This window comes from Stegodyphus dumicola, chromosome 3, assembly GCF_044657685.1.
Source record: "Stegodyphus dumicola isolate Sdum_Otavi_A_Nest chromosome 3, ASM4465768v1".
Lineage (NCBI taxonomy): Eukaryota > Metazoa > Arthropoda > Arachnida > Araneae > Eresidae > Stegodyphus > Stegodyphus dumicola.
Window position 1 is genome coordinate 184,325,670 of NC_140770.1, and position 16,189 is coordinate 184,341,858.

Consider the following 16,189-nt stretch of genomic DNA (forward strand, 5'->3'; position numbering starts at 1 on the left):
TTTCATGAATCAAAAGCACTTTTAATAATTATAAAGTTTTAATATCCATAATATCTTACTTTCAACTGATGACTTTTCTGTTGATTTGGAGCTGCCTGAGGATACTAAGACTTCAGATGCATCACCATTTGACTGCACTGTTTTGTTTTCTTCAGTCACTAAATTAGCTGGAGTTGTTTCTACCATGCTGTGTGTTTTATTTGGTACTGTTTCTGTGGTTAATTGAACATTGGCTTTATTTGTTTCTTGTACTCCATAATATCCTATGTTCTTTTCAGATTCACTAACATCATGAAGTGGAACATTATCAGTCTTTGTTTCATAAATATTCTCATGAACTGTTGCATCAGGTAATGTACTATATGTATCAGAGTCTTTGTTTTCAGTTATCTGTACTGACTCCACAGTTTCAGGAATTATTTTTTCATTTTCAAATGTGTTTTCAATAATACTATCATCTTTCTTGAAAAAAGCTATATTCGGTTCATCAGTACAGGTAATATTTCTATTATCAATGTAGGGCTCACACACTTCATGTAGTTCAGTATTTTCACCTTGTTCAATATTACTTAATACCTGTATTTCACTTGGACATAGAACAGGAGGTTGCGGGTCTAGGATTCTTCTATCTTCCACTGGTGCTGATTTTGATAATGATTCATTTTTTTGATCATTTGCTAATGCAGCAGCAACCTGTGCAGCAAACTGAATAGAAATATTTGTACCAACATTTTCCTGGAAAGGAAAGAAAAAAATAGTTATATTACTTATTTAAAAAAGAAAATATGGTAATGTGACAGTTATTTTATCTGCCCAGATATGAGAACAATCATCGGACAAAGCGCTATTCCACCCAAGTAGGCAACCTAGAATATAATTACCATGCATTTTATCTGGCAAACCACTAATTGTTGCACACACATTGTGCTGGCACATAATGGGCATTCTTATGTGAATTCCCATGAAGGAAAACATCAAATTGTATGAAAATGTACTGCTAAAGATTGTCAGCAAAGGGTCTGAATGTGAATAGGAAATCGGTTTCAGGATAGCCCAATATCATTTACAACAGCTGCTTACTTTATTTATTGCTGATCTCAAGACTATAACATCTTGTAAGTTTTGCCATTCTTACAGTTCGTATTGCCTCAACGTGTCTCCCAATGTAACTACTGATAGATGCAGTTATATGCGAGAAGTACGCAAGTCAAATATGGAAAAAGATAATGTCAAGGAATTGTTATTTCCCAACCAATTGTCCAATTTTTATTTTATTTTATTTTTATTTTTATTTTTAAAGTTAAAACACGTTGATGTGTACATGAAGAGCAGTGCCAAACTACTGCAAAAAGGCAAATTCTGCAACTTTCTATTGCTTTTTTAGGTTAAGTCAGTTGATGTGTACATACAGAGCAGTGCTAGTTTGCTCTCCAATGCAAAGAATTCTGCATTCTGTAAGTTAAAGCAGATCTACATCTACATAGAAAGCAGTGTCAGTTTGTTCTGCAATGCCGAGAATGCTGAAATTCTCCCTCCCTTCTTTTAAATTGAGACAAAAACCAGCATACAAACCAAGATAATAGAAATGTTTTATATGGATGTTTGTTGCACTTTCAATTAGTTAATTTTTTACTGTTTTATAAAATTTTGCATGTTTCCTTTCTGTAATTTTTATTGTTTCGTTATGGATGTTGCTTTGTGCTCTTAACTTTATTAATTCATTGCTGTATTATGTAATTTTTTAATGCACCACCATTTTTTTACAATGGTTACTGTTTTTTTTTTACGTGCTAGGTTGGCAAAGTAGTACTCATCAATGATTGGTGCCTTTATGGCAGCACTGGGTGAATAACATGAAAGTATTGGAAATACTCTAAAATTGATACAAATCTGAAATAGGGTACTTCCTTTGTTATGGTGGCACCCCAATCATATTTGGCAATTTTAGACTTGCATCAAGATCTCAGCTATAATTTTGCCAAGCTTGTGAAGCGCGAATGTAAAAATAAACAACACAATATGTAACAAATACAAAATAAAAAATCTGAAAGCTTTCAGATTTTACATTGTGCCCAAAGGGGCATTTTTTAAAGTTTTTACCTTTATTTATTAAATATCATGTTATTCGCACTAAAACCACAAAATTCAATTCAACAACATTATCGCAAAATAATTTTAAAATGAGCATATCTTTAGAATTTCCAAAACACAATCTCGCACACTGGAGATAAAAATGTTTTTTCCTGTTGTTGTGTTGCCATTGCTCACTTTGAAATCGTCGAGTTTGTTAATCAAAATTTTGTTAAGTATTACCAAATACGAAATCGATAATAAAACAAATTCCAAATTAGGGCTTCCAGATGCCCATATTCGGTATTCCCATTATTCAAAATCTGACAGCTCTAGGTACCGTTGTTTTATCGCAATGCAAGAACACATACATACGTTTATGCAGATTCTTCATTGTTTAATTTCTTTAAATATAACACAAGGTGACTACAATTTGAAAAGTGAAACGGACATTTAAATTTCTCAACTCTAAATGCCAAAAAAAATATTAATAGCCCTTCTGGGTTAATGTCCTTTGGGCTAATAATAACAATAATATTCACAATTCCTAAGAATATTTACCTTTATTATTATATTATCGCGTTTAATTGTATCAGTCAACTGCAGCACTTTCACACATATTAAGCTGTTTGTTACACCATTTCATGGACATCAATTCCTCTGCCCAAGAATACATAAATATAATAACACTGACGAACAATATTCTTCAACCACTGAACCAATTTCAATACAGAGGGCCCTCCCCTTCTTTTTGCAATTTTTAACATTACACCTCCAAATGATTTTGTCGTTAACAAAGTTCTGTATTGTGACTCTTTTCGATACTTGTTGGTTAGGTAAAACACGTTTTTCTTGAAAAAATTATACGGCATTTAACACTCATTACTTAGTAAATTAAAGATTGTTAATGTTATATTCACACAAAAAAAGAGTGATGAATATACTTTTAAATAAGCAATGCGAATGCAAAAAATCTCATCAAAAATAAATAATATACGAGGCGTATTCGGAAACTAAGTACCGTTTTGAAAAAAAAGATAGTAAAACAATTTTTTCGAATCCAATTTTATTTTTACATGAAAATACATGTCTTAAACTATTTTTCAACATAGTTTCCGCCAATGATCAAACACTTGTCACAGCGGGTGACCAGTTTTTGTATACCATCGTCAAAGAAACTTCCCGCCAGTTTCGATAACCACGACTCCACACTTTTCGGTGAATGAGTGTGTCTCCACTCCATCGATTGTTGTTTCGATTCTGGTGTGAAATGACACACCCCAGTTTCATCACCTGTCACAATTTAGTTTAAAAAGTTTTCTCCCTCATCACTGTACCGCGTGAGAAATGTCAGGGCACTACCAAGTCGCTTTGTTTTGTGAACATCAGTGAGCATTTTTGGAACCCATTGGGACAGTTTACGATAATTCAAGTGGTCAGACACAATTTCGAACAAAACAGTACGTGAAATTTGTGGAAATGCCTCTGAAAGAGTTGTCATTGTGAAGCGTCTGTTCTCATGAATTGCTTCATCAACTTTCCTTACCAAATCATCGGTGACAACAGAAGGCCGACAACTCCGAGCCTCGGCGTGGACATTTGTTCGACCTGCATTAAACATTCTTACCCACTTTCTCACCATTTCATCACTTATCGCGTATTCACCGTAAACCTGTGTCACTTGACGATAAATTTCGGCCGGTTTAACATTCCTCGCGTTCAAAAATTTAATCACGGCACGAATCTCACAGTCAGCGGGAGAACTAATTGTCTTAAACATTTTGAATGTGCACAGCAAACTGAAAACACAACATAGAGCAACCAAAATGGCGACAATTGAAAGTCAGTGAACAAGAAAGACTAGTGCGCATGCGCGGGACGCCTACCACGGCGCGGCGACGGCGCTAGAATGAAACGGTACTTAGTTTCCGAATACGCTACGTAAGAACACATGGCGAGAACAAAAAGTGGAATACTGTGCAAATATGCAATTACATCGCAAGTTATGAAAACACATGGCCAGATTTTGGCGAGATATCTCGGTTGTTTAGCGATTCAATCTGAGGGGCTGCTATAACAAAGAAGTTAAACTTATTTGAACTTCTTAATAATAAGTTATTATTAATTATTACGCCAGGATCAGATGTTAAGCCTAATAAAGCATTTTAAGCAGTTTTCTGTATTGTGTTCTTGCTGTGTCTCATCTGTCTCTCACAAGTGGCATTTGATCACACTTTCTAAGTGAATATGGTTTTACACTTACGTTCTGTATTTCCCCTTAACTCTTTCTGGCATGCTACCTTTTAAAGTTGGAATTTTGATTAAAAAAAAAAAAAAAAAAAAAGGTAGGCAGTTTAATTAGGCCTAGAGGAGTACACAAGTAAAATTTTGTAAAGATACATAGTTTTAATTCTGTGGGTGTGTCTGAAGTGGGCACACTAATTAAATAGAGCTTCGAAAAGACTGCTGAAACGAGCATTGCTGGGAAGCGCATAAAAGAGTAAGAGATTTTGCCTATGATAAAAAACACTAGATTCTGAATACCATAGCATATTTAGTATTACCCAGGTGTGCCACGGGGAGATCTGCTACTCTACACCCCCTAAAAAGCTCATTTTTGGTTATGTGATGATTACATGCTTATGAATGGGGGAAAAAGTAACTTGGTTATATGATATTTATATGAATTACATTTCATATTTACACTTTAGTCTATTTTTTCATCGTGGTACTTTTTGAAGGAAGTGACACCACCTTTAAAAAAGCACAACCCAATATTGCATGTTTTGCACATGTGCTGGGATCTGTATCAAATTCACTATCTGAAAGCAATTCGTGTAGCACTTTCAGTGCTTTAGAAATGGTCAGCCCTCTCCAATCCGTTTGAAAATTAATTAAAAATCTGAAAAAATAAACTAATATTATATATACAATTTGAAATTATGAACTATAAAAGGTCCCGAGTTTGAAACCCATCAATGACAAGATGCCTGATAATTGGTTTTTATGTAAATTTCTTTCTTGTTAATGTAATCTTATTTATGTAAATTTCCTTGTTATTCTTCCAGAACATTTTGAGTCTGGAATGTTCCAGCATATTCACCAGCTGTATATAAGTAGTTCTTCATTCAGTTTGAGTTAATAAAAAGTCTTGCGTACTTGTCTGTTGTACGATCTCTTCATCTACATGACAATATTATTAGGGAATTACCTTGTTTTGATTCCAATTTTAGATGCTTTATGTTTATATATTTATTTATTTATTTATTTATAATTATATGATCTATGTATAATTTAAGAGATTCAGACAGTCTGTGTTCATATTTTTTTTGCAATATATTAAACAATTATTCTTTATTTTCTGAAAAGAGAGGTGTGAAAGTTTACTTTTCCTGGCACATTTCTTCAACATCGATGCTGACATCATGCCTAGGTCACAAATTCGCTGCTCCTATGACATTCTAACACTATGTATATATTTTGATTCATTAAAATAATTTACTCTTTACAAACTGGTGTTTAATAATAACCTAAAAGCACCAAATATTCAGACACAATGACAAATTGATTTATTATGAAGTAAGATGATCAGATGGGTAACTTCTTGTTCCCAGTACAAGCTGACTATAAATATTATTTTCAAGTGTTTTCATTTGTGTCGGAAAAGCTGCCTCACCAGAGAAGAGATATTTGAATTTTAGACTGCTGTGAAAACTCCAAGTGTGTATGGTATATAGTAAGGGGCTTATGTTTCAGTACTGAATATTCTTGATTTAAACATCCTCTGTGCCCAGCAAGTATTTCTAGCACTGGTCATGTTCTCTTCTCTAATTGAACAAATCTGCACTTGCACTCTAATGCTCATATTTCATTGGTTCTCAGTGAATTCAGTTAAGGAGGACTGTGACTGGATAAAACTTTATTTCTCTTCAACATATAAGCTCGCTCAAAGTCCTTTTTCTTTTTGAATATTTTTCATATTAAACACACCTGAATTCCATAATCCTACCAATTCATCAGTAAATTTGCTTTCAAACAATGTATAAATATTTGCATGATACGACATATTTCATTTACTGGAAAAATACAGCATTAAAAAACATTTAAATTTAAAAAATATCCACAATTTCAGAATTACAATAAAAATTTTCAGTGAAACACACACACACAAAAAAAGTTATTTTATAGATTCATTCTATGAAGCACGTCGTATGAAAAATTTTAAAACTTGCATAAAACAAAAGAGTCCAAAATCAAACAACACATAGTAAACTTACTGCTTCTTTTTCTAACTGAGGACGTGAACTGTCTTCGTCATTTAAACGATTTAAAACATCTTCTCCAGTGTCTGGATTAATAATAGGTATAGCATTTTTCCTTAGTTTGGTAGTTGGAGGAGGCATATGATTTGACACTGGAGGTGGAGGTATAGTATTAAAAGATGATATAGGAGTTGATGGGTAGTAACCTGAAAGAAAATTGATAGAAATTTTTTATATTTACTATATAAATTTAACAGCACAAAAAGAAGTTTACCTCATAACCTAATACATACATACCATTCGTATTTGGAGGAGTTGGATTGCTATAATTATTCCAACTATTTACATAAACAGCTGCTGGCCCAGGACTAATTATAGAATATTGTGGTGGACTGTAAGGTCGTTGTTGGTACTAAAATAAAATTTTAAAAAAAATAAGAAACCGATTTTACAAAATTACAAATACTAAGCAATATATAAATATTAAATCAGCTTTAAATTAATTAATTTCTATAATAATACATCCCTTGTCAAGAAAAAGAAATCTGATAAACAATTGCCTAATACGTAAACCATCTTTGACAGTCCTGTTTATTGAATGGTTTGAAAACTCATTCATTGAAGGAGACAAAAATTACTTAAGCAGCAAAGCATGAGCTCCCAATTTCTCCTATTCTCAGTAATGCTCCAGGACTCAGTCTGAAGCCCTCATAACACTGCATCCATAAGGTTTTATTTCTTCTACCAAACACCACTTCCTTAATCCAACCAATGGACCAAGAAATAATAAAAACATTCAAAGCCTATTATGTCCGGCATGTTTACATCTCTGCAAATAAAACACTAGACGAAGGAAAGCATGACACACCAAAGGCATTTCGGGATCAATTCAAATTAAGGAACTGCACAGAAATGATTTAACTTGCGTTCATTGCAAATGAATTCATCAATATGAGATGCATCAACGCTGCACATATTTAAAGGATTTCCATCGATTGAAAATGTAGCCAAAGAACTTATACAAATTGCAAAAGCAATAGATGGCAAAGAATTTTCAGATATTGAAGAATAAATTGAATATCAGATATCGAAGAAAGAGAAATTGTAATATTCTTGAAAATAATAACTCGGGCGTGATGATCATTAAGTGATAAAGGAATAATTAGATGATCATATGATATCAGCCTACAATAAAAGCAGTGACAGTGAACATAAAAAAGTTAAAACAAAATGTTCACAAGAAAGTCACAGGAACTGCCTGATTCTGTAATATAGATTGACCCAAATGAAGAAAGATGGAAGACATCAAACAGCGCCTATTGTAACATTATACTCATCTGGATTACATGGAGGGCATATGATTAAGTAAGAATATTATTTAGTTTCTGCACTTGCTTTTGTGAGTGATGAGAAAAGCTGCTGATCTAAGCGAATTTGATAAAGGTCAGATTGTAATCTCCCAATGACAGAACGAGTATCTCCGAATCTGCATTACTGGTAGGTTGTTCATGATCTGCCTTTTTTAGCATTCATGCAAATAGGATAAATGACGGTGAAACCAGCAGTAGATGCCAAGGTACTGAACGTCCAAGTGTCATCAAAGAAAAAGGTTGTCAGAGACTGTCCTGTCTGGTACAGCAAAAATCAGGATCAGACAGTGGCTCAACTGGCAGCCCAATACAATGCAGATCCAAGTGCAAGTGTTTCAGAACACAGAGTTCAGTGGACACTGTTGGGTATGTGACTGCACCAGACATCCCACATGTGTGCTTCGGTTGACTAGGCATCAGTGTCAACTATGCCTACAGTGGGCTCAGGAACATCAAGACTGGACCGTCGATAAGTAGAAGACAGTTGCCTGATCGGATAAATCCCCATTCCTCATTCATCATATTGATGGTCGTGTCAAGGTAAGCTGTCTTCCAGGCTAACAATCGCTCACCTTGGTACAACAATCATACACATGCTGGTGGTGGTATTATGCTTTGGGGGGCATTATTATGAGTGGCTCTGGGACCCTTAGTTTTAGAACAAACTATGAAAGCTGCGGACTATCTGAACATAACTGCGGATCAGTTGCATGTTTACATGGCATCGGTCTTTCCAACTGGAAAAGGATCTTTCAGCAGGACAAAGCTCCATGTCACAAGGCTTGAATTGTGTTGGAGTGGTTCGAGGAGCATAAGGATGAATTCCAATTAATGTTCTGGACACATATTTCGTTGGATCTTAAGCCAATAAAGCACATTTGGGATGTCATGGAACAGCAGATCAGAGCTCCACTACCATATTAGAGACTTTGTGTTACAGCTGCTTAGACATTTGGTACAACCTGTCTCCATCTAAAAAGAACTAGTGGCATCCATACCAAGACAAATCACAAATTTCCTATAAAGCACATCTATTACATGTTAATAACCATTAAGGAACTTCGTTTTGTCATATTTATCTGGAAACTGTGGGTATATAAATCTTGCATTTAAAATAATAATCTATAAATATTGCCTTTACACCTTCCAAGGTGCAAGGTCTAAAATCTGAAAGTAAAATTATCTGAACTAATTATGTGGGATAACTCTTAACATGAAATATATATATATATATATATATTAACCTTATAGAAGATAGAGACGAATGAAATTAGTTTTTAAATGTTTACTGAGGCATTTTTGTTTTTTCTAAGAAGTGTTTCGGAAACTGTACTTTATAGCAGGGGTGGCCAACAAGTCGATCGTGATCGACTGGTCGATCATAAGGCTAATTTTGTTTGATCTCTTGCAATAACTGGAATGGAATGCTGTATACAATGGACTTTAAAGACAAAACTTTTTAGCAATAGTTTAATGCAATCTGCGAATATGCTGAGGTCATAAAGTCCTAGAATTCTCACAGCCTGACACTGATCTTCACCCATCCCAGCACAATATATTTTGACTTAGGTTTTACACTTGTCACCGGACGCAATGTGCGAATGCAACTGTTAGGGTTCGACTCATTGAAGAATGCACTGTTAGCTTGAATATTTGGTAGTGTCATATGGTAGATTCTTTTCTTTTGTATTAACAGTATTATTATTAATAAGCATTATTCATCCTCAGTGACGACTTTGGGTTTCAATTTTATTTTCTGTTTAAAATGTAAGTACCTTTTCTTTGTTTTAAATCAAATTGCTTTTCTTACATATCTATTTACTTGATACGTGAGCATTCTTGGCAACAGATCTCTAAACTGCGGTTATTACACTGAGAGAAAAATAAGGGACAGTATTACACATATATTAGGAATAACAATAATTCTATTTAAATGGAGATTTCAGTATTTAAACCATAATAAATATATTGTAAATTTAATAGACTTCTTATAAATTTAAATATATCTTTATTAAATTTTAATACACTTGTCTTGCTGTGTCCGATCGTAGTATGCAGTATTGTTATAATTTCTCTCAATGTAATGGAGATAACAGCAGCAGTTCATGAGTTTTTAATTTTATAGAAAAAATGTTTAATTCAATATTTATTCTTTAAAATGTCATATTTCTTTGCATTCTAGTATACCCATGAACATGATTAGTAAACCAAAGAAATTGAAAACTTATCACTTCAATGAAGAATGGGAGCTCATTTTTTTTAAATGTTGAATGATAAATGTTGTTGTTTAATATGCCTTACCTCAGTAGCCATTGCTAAAAAGGGTAATCTGGAGAGACATTTTTTTTTAATAACGAGTTTTTAATAACTTTACATAATGAGTATCAAACATATTAACACCAAATTCTAAGCAGAGAAAACATAAAGTTAAGGATCTTTAAACTCAATTAATAAATCAACAAAGAGTTTTTAAAAAGCCAAGTTTGAAGTCACAAGCAGTAACTACTGCATCATTCAAAGTAAGCTATCACTTAGCACAAAAAAAAAAAAAAAAAAAAAAAAAAAGAAAAGAAAGAAAGAAAAAAAAAAAGTAAGCCATTTGTAAAGGAAATGTTTTAAATATGTCAGATTCACTTTTTAGAGATTTTAAGAACAAGAGTGAAATTGTAGCTGCAACTCAAGATCTGTCTTGAGTCTCGAAACACAGTGATGTGACAAATTGAAAGGATGGGTGGGAATGTAAAAGAGCAGTTATATTATGATATTAATAGATATTCTTGTTTTTCCCTTCAGTGTGATGAATCGACTGATATAAGAGATATGGCACAATTAACTTTTTTCATTTGTATGGTTTTTAAGGATTTTACGTCTAAAGAATAATTGATGGATATGATTTCTTTGAAGGAAAGGACTACATTTGTAGACATATTTAAAGCCTTGAAAATTTGCTTAATGATTTGAAAGTACCACTTTTTAAATTAGTCTCAATAACAACAAATGGCACAGCTGCAATTATAGGTAGCGTAAATGGATAGCCCTATGTCAAAAGGAAGATGAATTCCCTGACTCTTAAGCTATCACCAGCAAGTGTTAGCTAGCAAAAGACTAAACACAAAAGAGGTTAAATTATTACTAGATACCAATATGAGATGGCTAAGCAGAGGTAAATTTTTGCAGCGATTTCGTGATTTATTATAGATTTTTCTTAATTCTTAATTTGATAAATTATAGATTTTTCTTCACAAACAAGATGGAAACTGCAAAAATTTAAATGATGAAATTTGGTCTGTTACTTTGCATTTCTTACTGATTTTGCTTCAATATTAAGTCATTTAAATTTGGAATTGCAAGATAAAATAAAACAGTAATCGATACCCTCAGCTGCATAGACACACATGTAAAACAAAAATTATTTTGCTAATTGAAAATCTGCATTTAAATAATCTGAATCATTTTGCAAATATTGCGAATAACCTACAAAAACATAAAAATATTAATTTTACGACAAATATGTCCCGGATATCCAAAAAGTAACTGAAGATTTTGAGATAAGATTTCAGGATTTTGAAGAAATTAAAGAAATAGCAGAATTCATATATTTTCCTTTAAAAAAAGATTTAAGTGTGAAACGTATTAGACAAAAAATTTCAGACATATTTCATATGGATCAAAAGGCATTAGAAAATGAAATTATAATTTTACAAATTGACTTAATCTTACAAGCCCACAAATTTGAAGAAGATTGTTGGAACTATGTCAACTGAAAATATCCCAGTATCACCAAATATAGCGAATATATATATTCTTGTTTCGGATCTACATACCTATGCGAATTGGCATTTTCATACTTGAAACTAAAGAAGACTAAACAACATTCTGTTCTGATTGATTCCCATACTGAAAGATCCATTATTATAATCTTTGTCAGGATATACACCTCATTATGATTCCTTGGTTAGGGACACGCAAACTCAGTCTTCCCATTGATGTTAAGGCAATAAAATAAATTCTAAAAATGTCTTTATCTGTAGCTACTTTGAATTAATAAACATTGTTAATAATTATCCAAGTTTTTTTTTTTTTTTTTTTTCCTTTGACATGAGTTTTTAGGATCTTTAAATAATAATTATTGTTGTTTTTTACATAGGTATATAAAACTTATATCTATATTTCAGTACGAGGAATGCTCAGCGAGCTATTGATAGATTAGCAAACAGCCACATTATTCTTTCGTAATAATTTCTCCTGGCCCCTCAAAAATGCGAAAGTGAAATATTAAAATCAAATTATCAGCCATACCGTGCATTTTCGTAACAACCTTTTCATATTAATGAACAAATAGTACAACTTATACATGGCAGTAGATAAAATAGTAAAAATCTACCTTGAAAAAATGTAGGAAAATCGAATTTTTTTAGGTACCTCATGTACGGAATGCTGCTATTAAAAGTTGGGTCTCTTTATACTGAAACACAGTGTATAAAAACATTGTATATATTTCACACCCGACTACACGTATGATAACGAGTTCATTGCGGCACACTTTTAAAATAAAAAATAGATTTTATATACAAAAACGTTGGCCACCTTTGCTTTATAGCACTAATTATTTTGTTTATTTTACAGAATCAAAACATTTCTAAGTTTACCAAAATGGAAAGTAATTTCACTTTAAAATATGGCAAGATAAAATAAAAATGTTTTATTTTTAATGTTATTTCTTAAATATTAATTTTAATTTATTATTATTTTTATGATATTTATCAGTGTTATTATGTTTATAAAAATCCTCAAAATTTTGCAATCTCCGAAAAAAAAAAAAAAAAAAAAAAAAAAAAAAAAAAAAAAAAAAAACATTTTGCTTATAACCGATTTCGAAATCACCAAAATTTTGAATCGCCACATTTAGTGCCATGTAATAAAAAAAACTCATATCTCAAAAAGGAGAAAGTTGTTTTCGATGTAATATTTTACGAATTCTTCATTCAAGGGGATTGAATAAAAATGTTTAAGTTTTAATCTTAGAAGGGCCGTGTAGCTAAAACTAGAGTATCCCTCATTTATGTTAAGAAGTGGGAAAGAATTCAAACACTAACCCATCAAACAGATATTTCCCAATGCATTGCCAAAATATTCCTCCAAAAAGTTAATTCTCACTCAAAATAGCAGTCACACACATGGGGGGGACAGACAGAAATGTCAGATGAGTAAAATTAAGGACCATTTGCCAACATTAAGGACTTTTACAGACCAAAAATTGCTTCGAAAAAAACCTAAGGACTTTTAAGCATTATGCAAACCCTTATTATTACTTTAAATGCTTAAATATTTTTCTACAAAGGGTTCATTAAAAAATCAAAATTCAGTTGCCTTACAATATGAAATTGGATACTTAATCAAAATAAAGTATTCAGTTTCTTCCAACTACTATTCAAATTTTAAACCAAATGAATTTTTTTAAATTCTTACTTTTACACATCGAACAGCTATTACATTATAACCACTCTCCACCTATAACAATGGGCTTGCCATGGAACAAAACCACTCAGTGTGCGGGGCTGATGGAGTATATAAAGCAGCTATGCATTATCTTTCCAAACATAGCATGATTAGTGACAAAACAGGAAAAGCAGCTGATTTAACAGACTTTTATAAAGGTCAAACCATTATAGCTCATCGATTGGGAACATCAATATCAGAAATGGCACATTTAGTGGGCTGTTCACATGCAGCTGTTATGAGCACATACCGAAAAAGGTGTACGGATGGTGAAATAACAAGTTGACGGCCAGCAGTGTATCATCGACATGCCATTGATTCCAGAGGAAAGCGGAGATTGTTATGCATCATTAGCTGTGACCGAAGAACTCTAAAACAGCCAAAATCACCAGCAGCTACAACAGTGGTGACCCAGACAGTGTTTCTCAACATTCTGTGCAGTGTACATGTGCCTACACAGCCAGAGGCCAAAGAATGTCCCTGCACTGAAGGCATGTCACTACCAACTGCGTCTGCAAAGAAACATCGGAATTGGACATTAGAAGAATGGAAGAAAGTTGTATGATCCAATGAATCACGTTTTCTGATCCATCACATTAACGGGAGTGTGCTAATATGCCAATTCCCAAACGATACCCTGGCTCCCGGATTCACAGTTGGACAGAGACAAGCCGGTGGCAGGGGTATTATGGAGTGGGCAATGTTTTCATGGAGCACATTAGGACCCATAGAACAATCCCTGACATCTGTGCACTACATGAACATCGTTGCAGACCAGGTTCAACCATTCATGACAACAGTATTTCCAGCGTAGGATGGTGTTTACCAAAAGGATAATGCACCATGTCGTAAGAGTCAAATTGTCAGGGAATGGTTTGAGGAACATTCCAGTGACTTTCTTGTCTTGACCTCTAAAATTTACCTGACATTAATCCAATAGGGCATTTCTGGTTCCACCTGGAAAACCAAATTCGTGCTGCCACGTTACCCTCGCAATGTGCGGGAATTGCAGGATCAGTTGGTGAGCGCTTGGTACCAAATACGTCAAGACTACTTATGAGCACCTTATGGAGGCAATGCCACACCGGATGCCGGAAGTTTTGAGTGCTAAAGGTGGTGCTATGTGTTATTAACAAGGTGGTTATAATGTTATGGCTCTTCGGTGTAAATGCTTTGGAGATTTTTTTTTAGATTTAGAAAATTCATAAATTTCATAATTTTGCAGAAGATATCTTATTTAGGCATGTTCTTTGGGTTAGAACATTTATGTATGGGAAAATTTTAAAAAAAATTATGTATTTATGTATGGAGAAAGGAGTAAGTGTCCTATTACACTTACTCCTTTCTCCATACATAAATACATAATATTTAAAAATATTCTTTATATTTTGTATATGACAGTAGCACTTCCAGATTATTTAAAAAGAGCTAATTGAGGCAGAACTTACCATGTGTGCCAAATGATGATGATTTAAAAGTACAGTAGGCATCTGATTAAACGAAGCATGTGATGGAACCATGTGTACTGGTTGACTATATTGTGAAGATGGCTGTTGAGCAGTCTGGTTCACAACATTTGTTAAAGGATTCCTAGCCATATTAGGCATCGATCTTGGAGCATTAGTTCGAGCATAATAATTCTAAAACATAATTAGAGTATTTTATCAAATTAAAATATTTATCCAAAATTTAAAGGAAATTAAAAAAATCAAAGATTTTAATTACATATTCACTTTTAAAACATACTATATGAAATTTTCACTAAATATTACCCTTTCAAATACATAGCCTGATTTATTCAAATTATTGGTTTATTTTTTTCTCACTGCTTATGCTAATTCTATTAATTCTGTGCAATTACTAAATGTCAAAACTGTAAAAATTAAACCTTTCATACTTAGAAAGCACAGTATAATTTTTTTACTAATATGCTGCCTCTGGTTTTAATATTTTAACATTACAAGTTTCTTTCAATTATATTCTGCATAAGTTCTAAATTGTACTTGGTTCAAGATACATATATAAAATAAGAGTAACAAAAGCAAAATTATCATCAGCATTCCTGAATAAATTCTGTATTAAATTAACACTGAATTTAAGATAATATTTGGAAAAAGGATGCAAAACTGCAATGCTCTATCCTTAATTATTTAAAAAATATATATATAATACTTAAACTGGTATAAGTAATTTTAACAGACTTCTTTCTTCTTGTCTAAAAATGTTTTATTGAAAATAAAAGCATAGAAATATTAGATATCTTTTACCTATTAACAACAAAATACAAGAGGAATATATTAAAATTGTATAAGAGTTTGATTTTCATTTCAATAGAAGAGTGAGTTCCAAGCATTCATAAGTTTATTCCAGGTTTGATTTCCAGCAATGAAATTAAATAAATGGTCCTTTATATGCTTTTGCACAGGTGTAACAGCTATGGATGCACTGCTGAGGCTCTAATTATACACAATCCTTGAATGTAAGTAACCCTATTTAATGTATAACTGAAAGCATACAGATGGGGGGTAAGAAAAAACAATTAAAGGAACTTGGGATATCTTTAGTAGTATATATTACCATGGTTATGACAAAAGTAAGAAAGGGGAGAAACTAACCTTAAAGTCCCTACTGAAGTAGGATGCTCTAATGCATTACCGCTTTGAAAAACTTTATGAGAAGGCTACCTTTAATTATAGCAATATTCTTTTTACCACAATAAAATCAATTATTATGTTTGAAAAAACAGATGTCAACTCAGATATTGAAATAAACATGCCACAAGAAAAGGCAGGAGAAAAAATAAATATATTCTAAATATAATAAAAACATGAAACTTCGGACAGAAATGGTCAAAAATGATAACTTTAGTTACATCAAAGATTGTTTTAGAAATAATTTGGTACTGGCCAGAGACCACATTTAACCAAATTGGCAAAATTCAGCACTATGTGGTTTCCAATGCAAACCCAAAACTCCATTGGCTGGGTA

At 32.7% G+C, this 16,189-nt stretch overlaps 1 protein-coding gene across 2 annotated transcripts in view; it reads right to left on the bottom strand.

The window, feature by feature from the left end:
- Positions 1-16,189, bottom strand: part of eIF4G1 (eukaryotic translation initiation factor 4G1) — a 163,443-nt gene that overhangs the window by 83,434 nt on the left and 63,820 nt on the right. For both annotated transcript variants that reach the window (XM_035362888.2, XM_035362889.2), the window contains 4 exons: positions 14,650-14,841; positions 6,630-6,744; positions 6,348-6,538; positions 60-735 (listed from right to left, as the gene is read on the bottom strand). In XM_035362888.2, the coding sequence (XP_035218779.1) occupies positions 60-735; positions 6,348-6,538; positions 6,630-6,744; positions 14,650-14,841 (1,174 nt within the window). The remainder of the gene's footprint in view (positions 1-59; positions 736-6,347; positions 6,539-6,629; positions 6,745-14,649; positions 14,842-16,189) is intronic.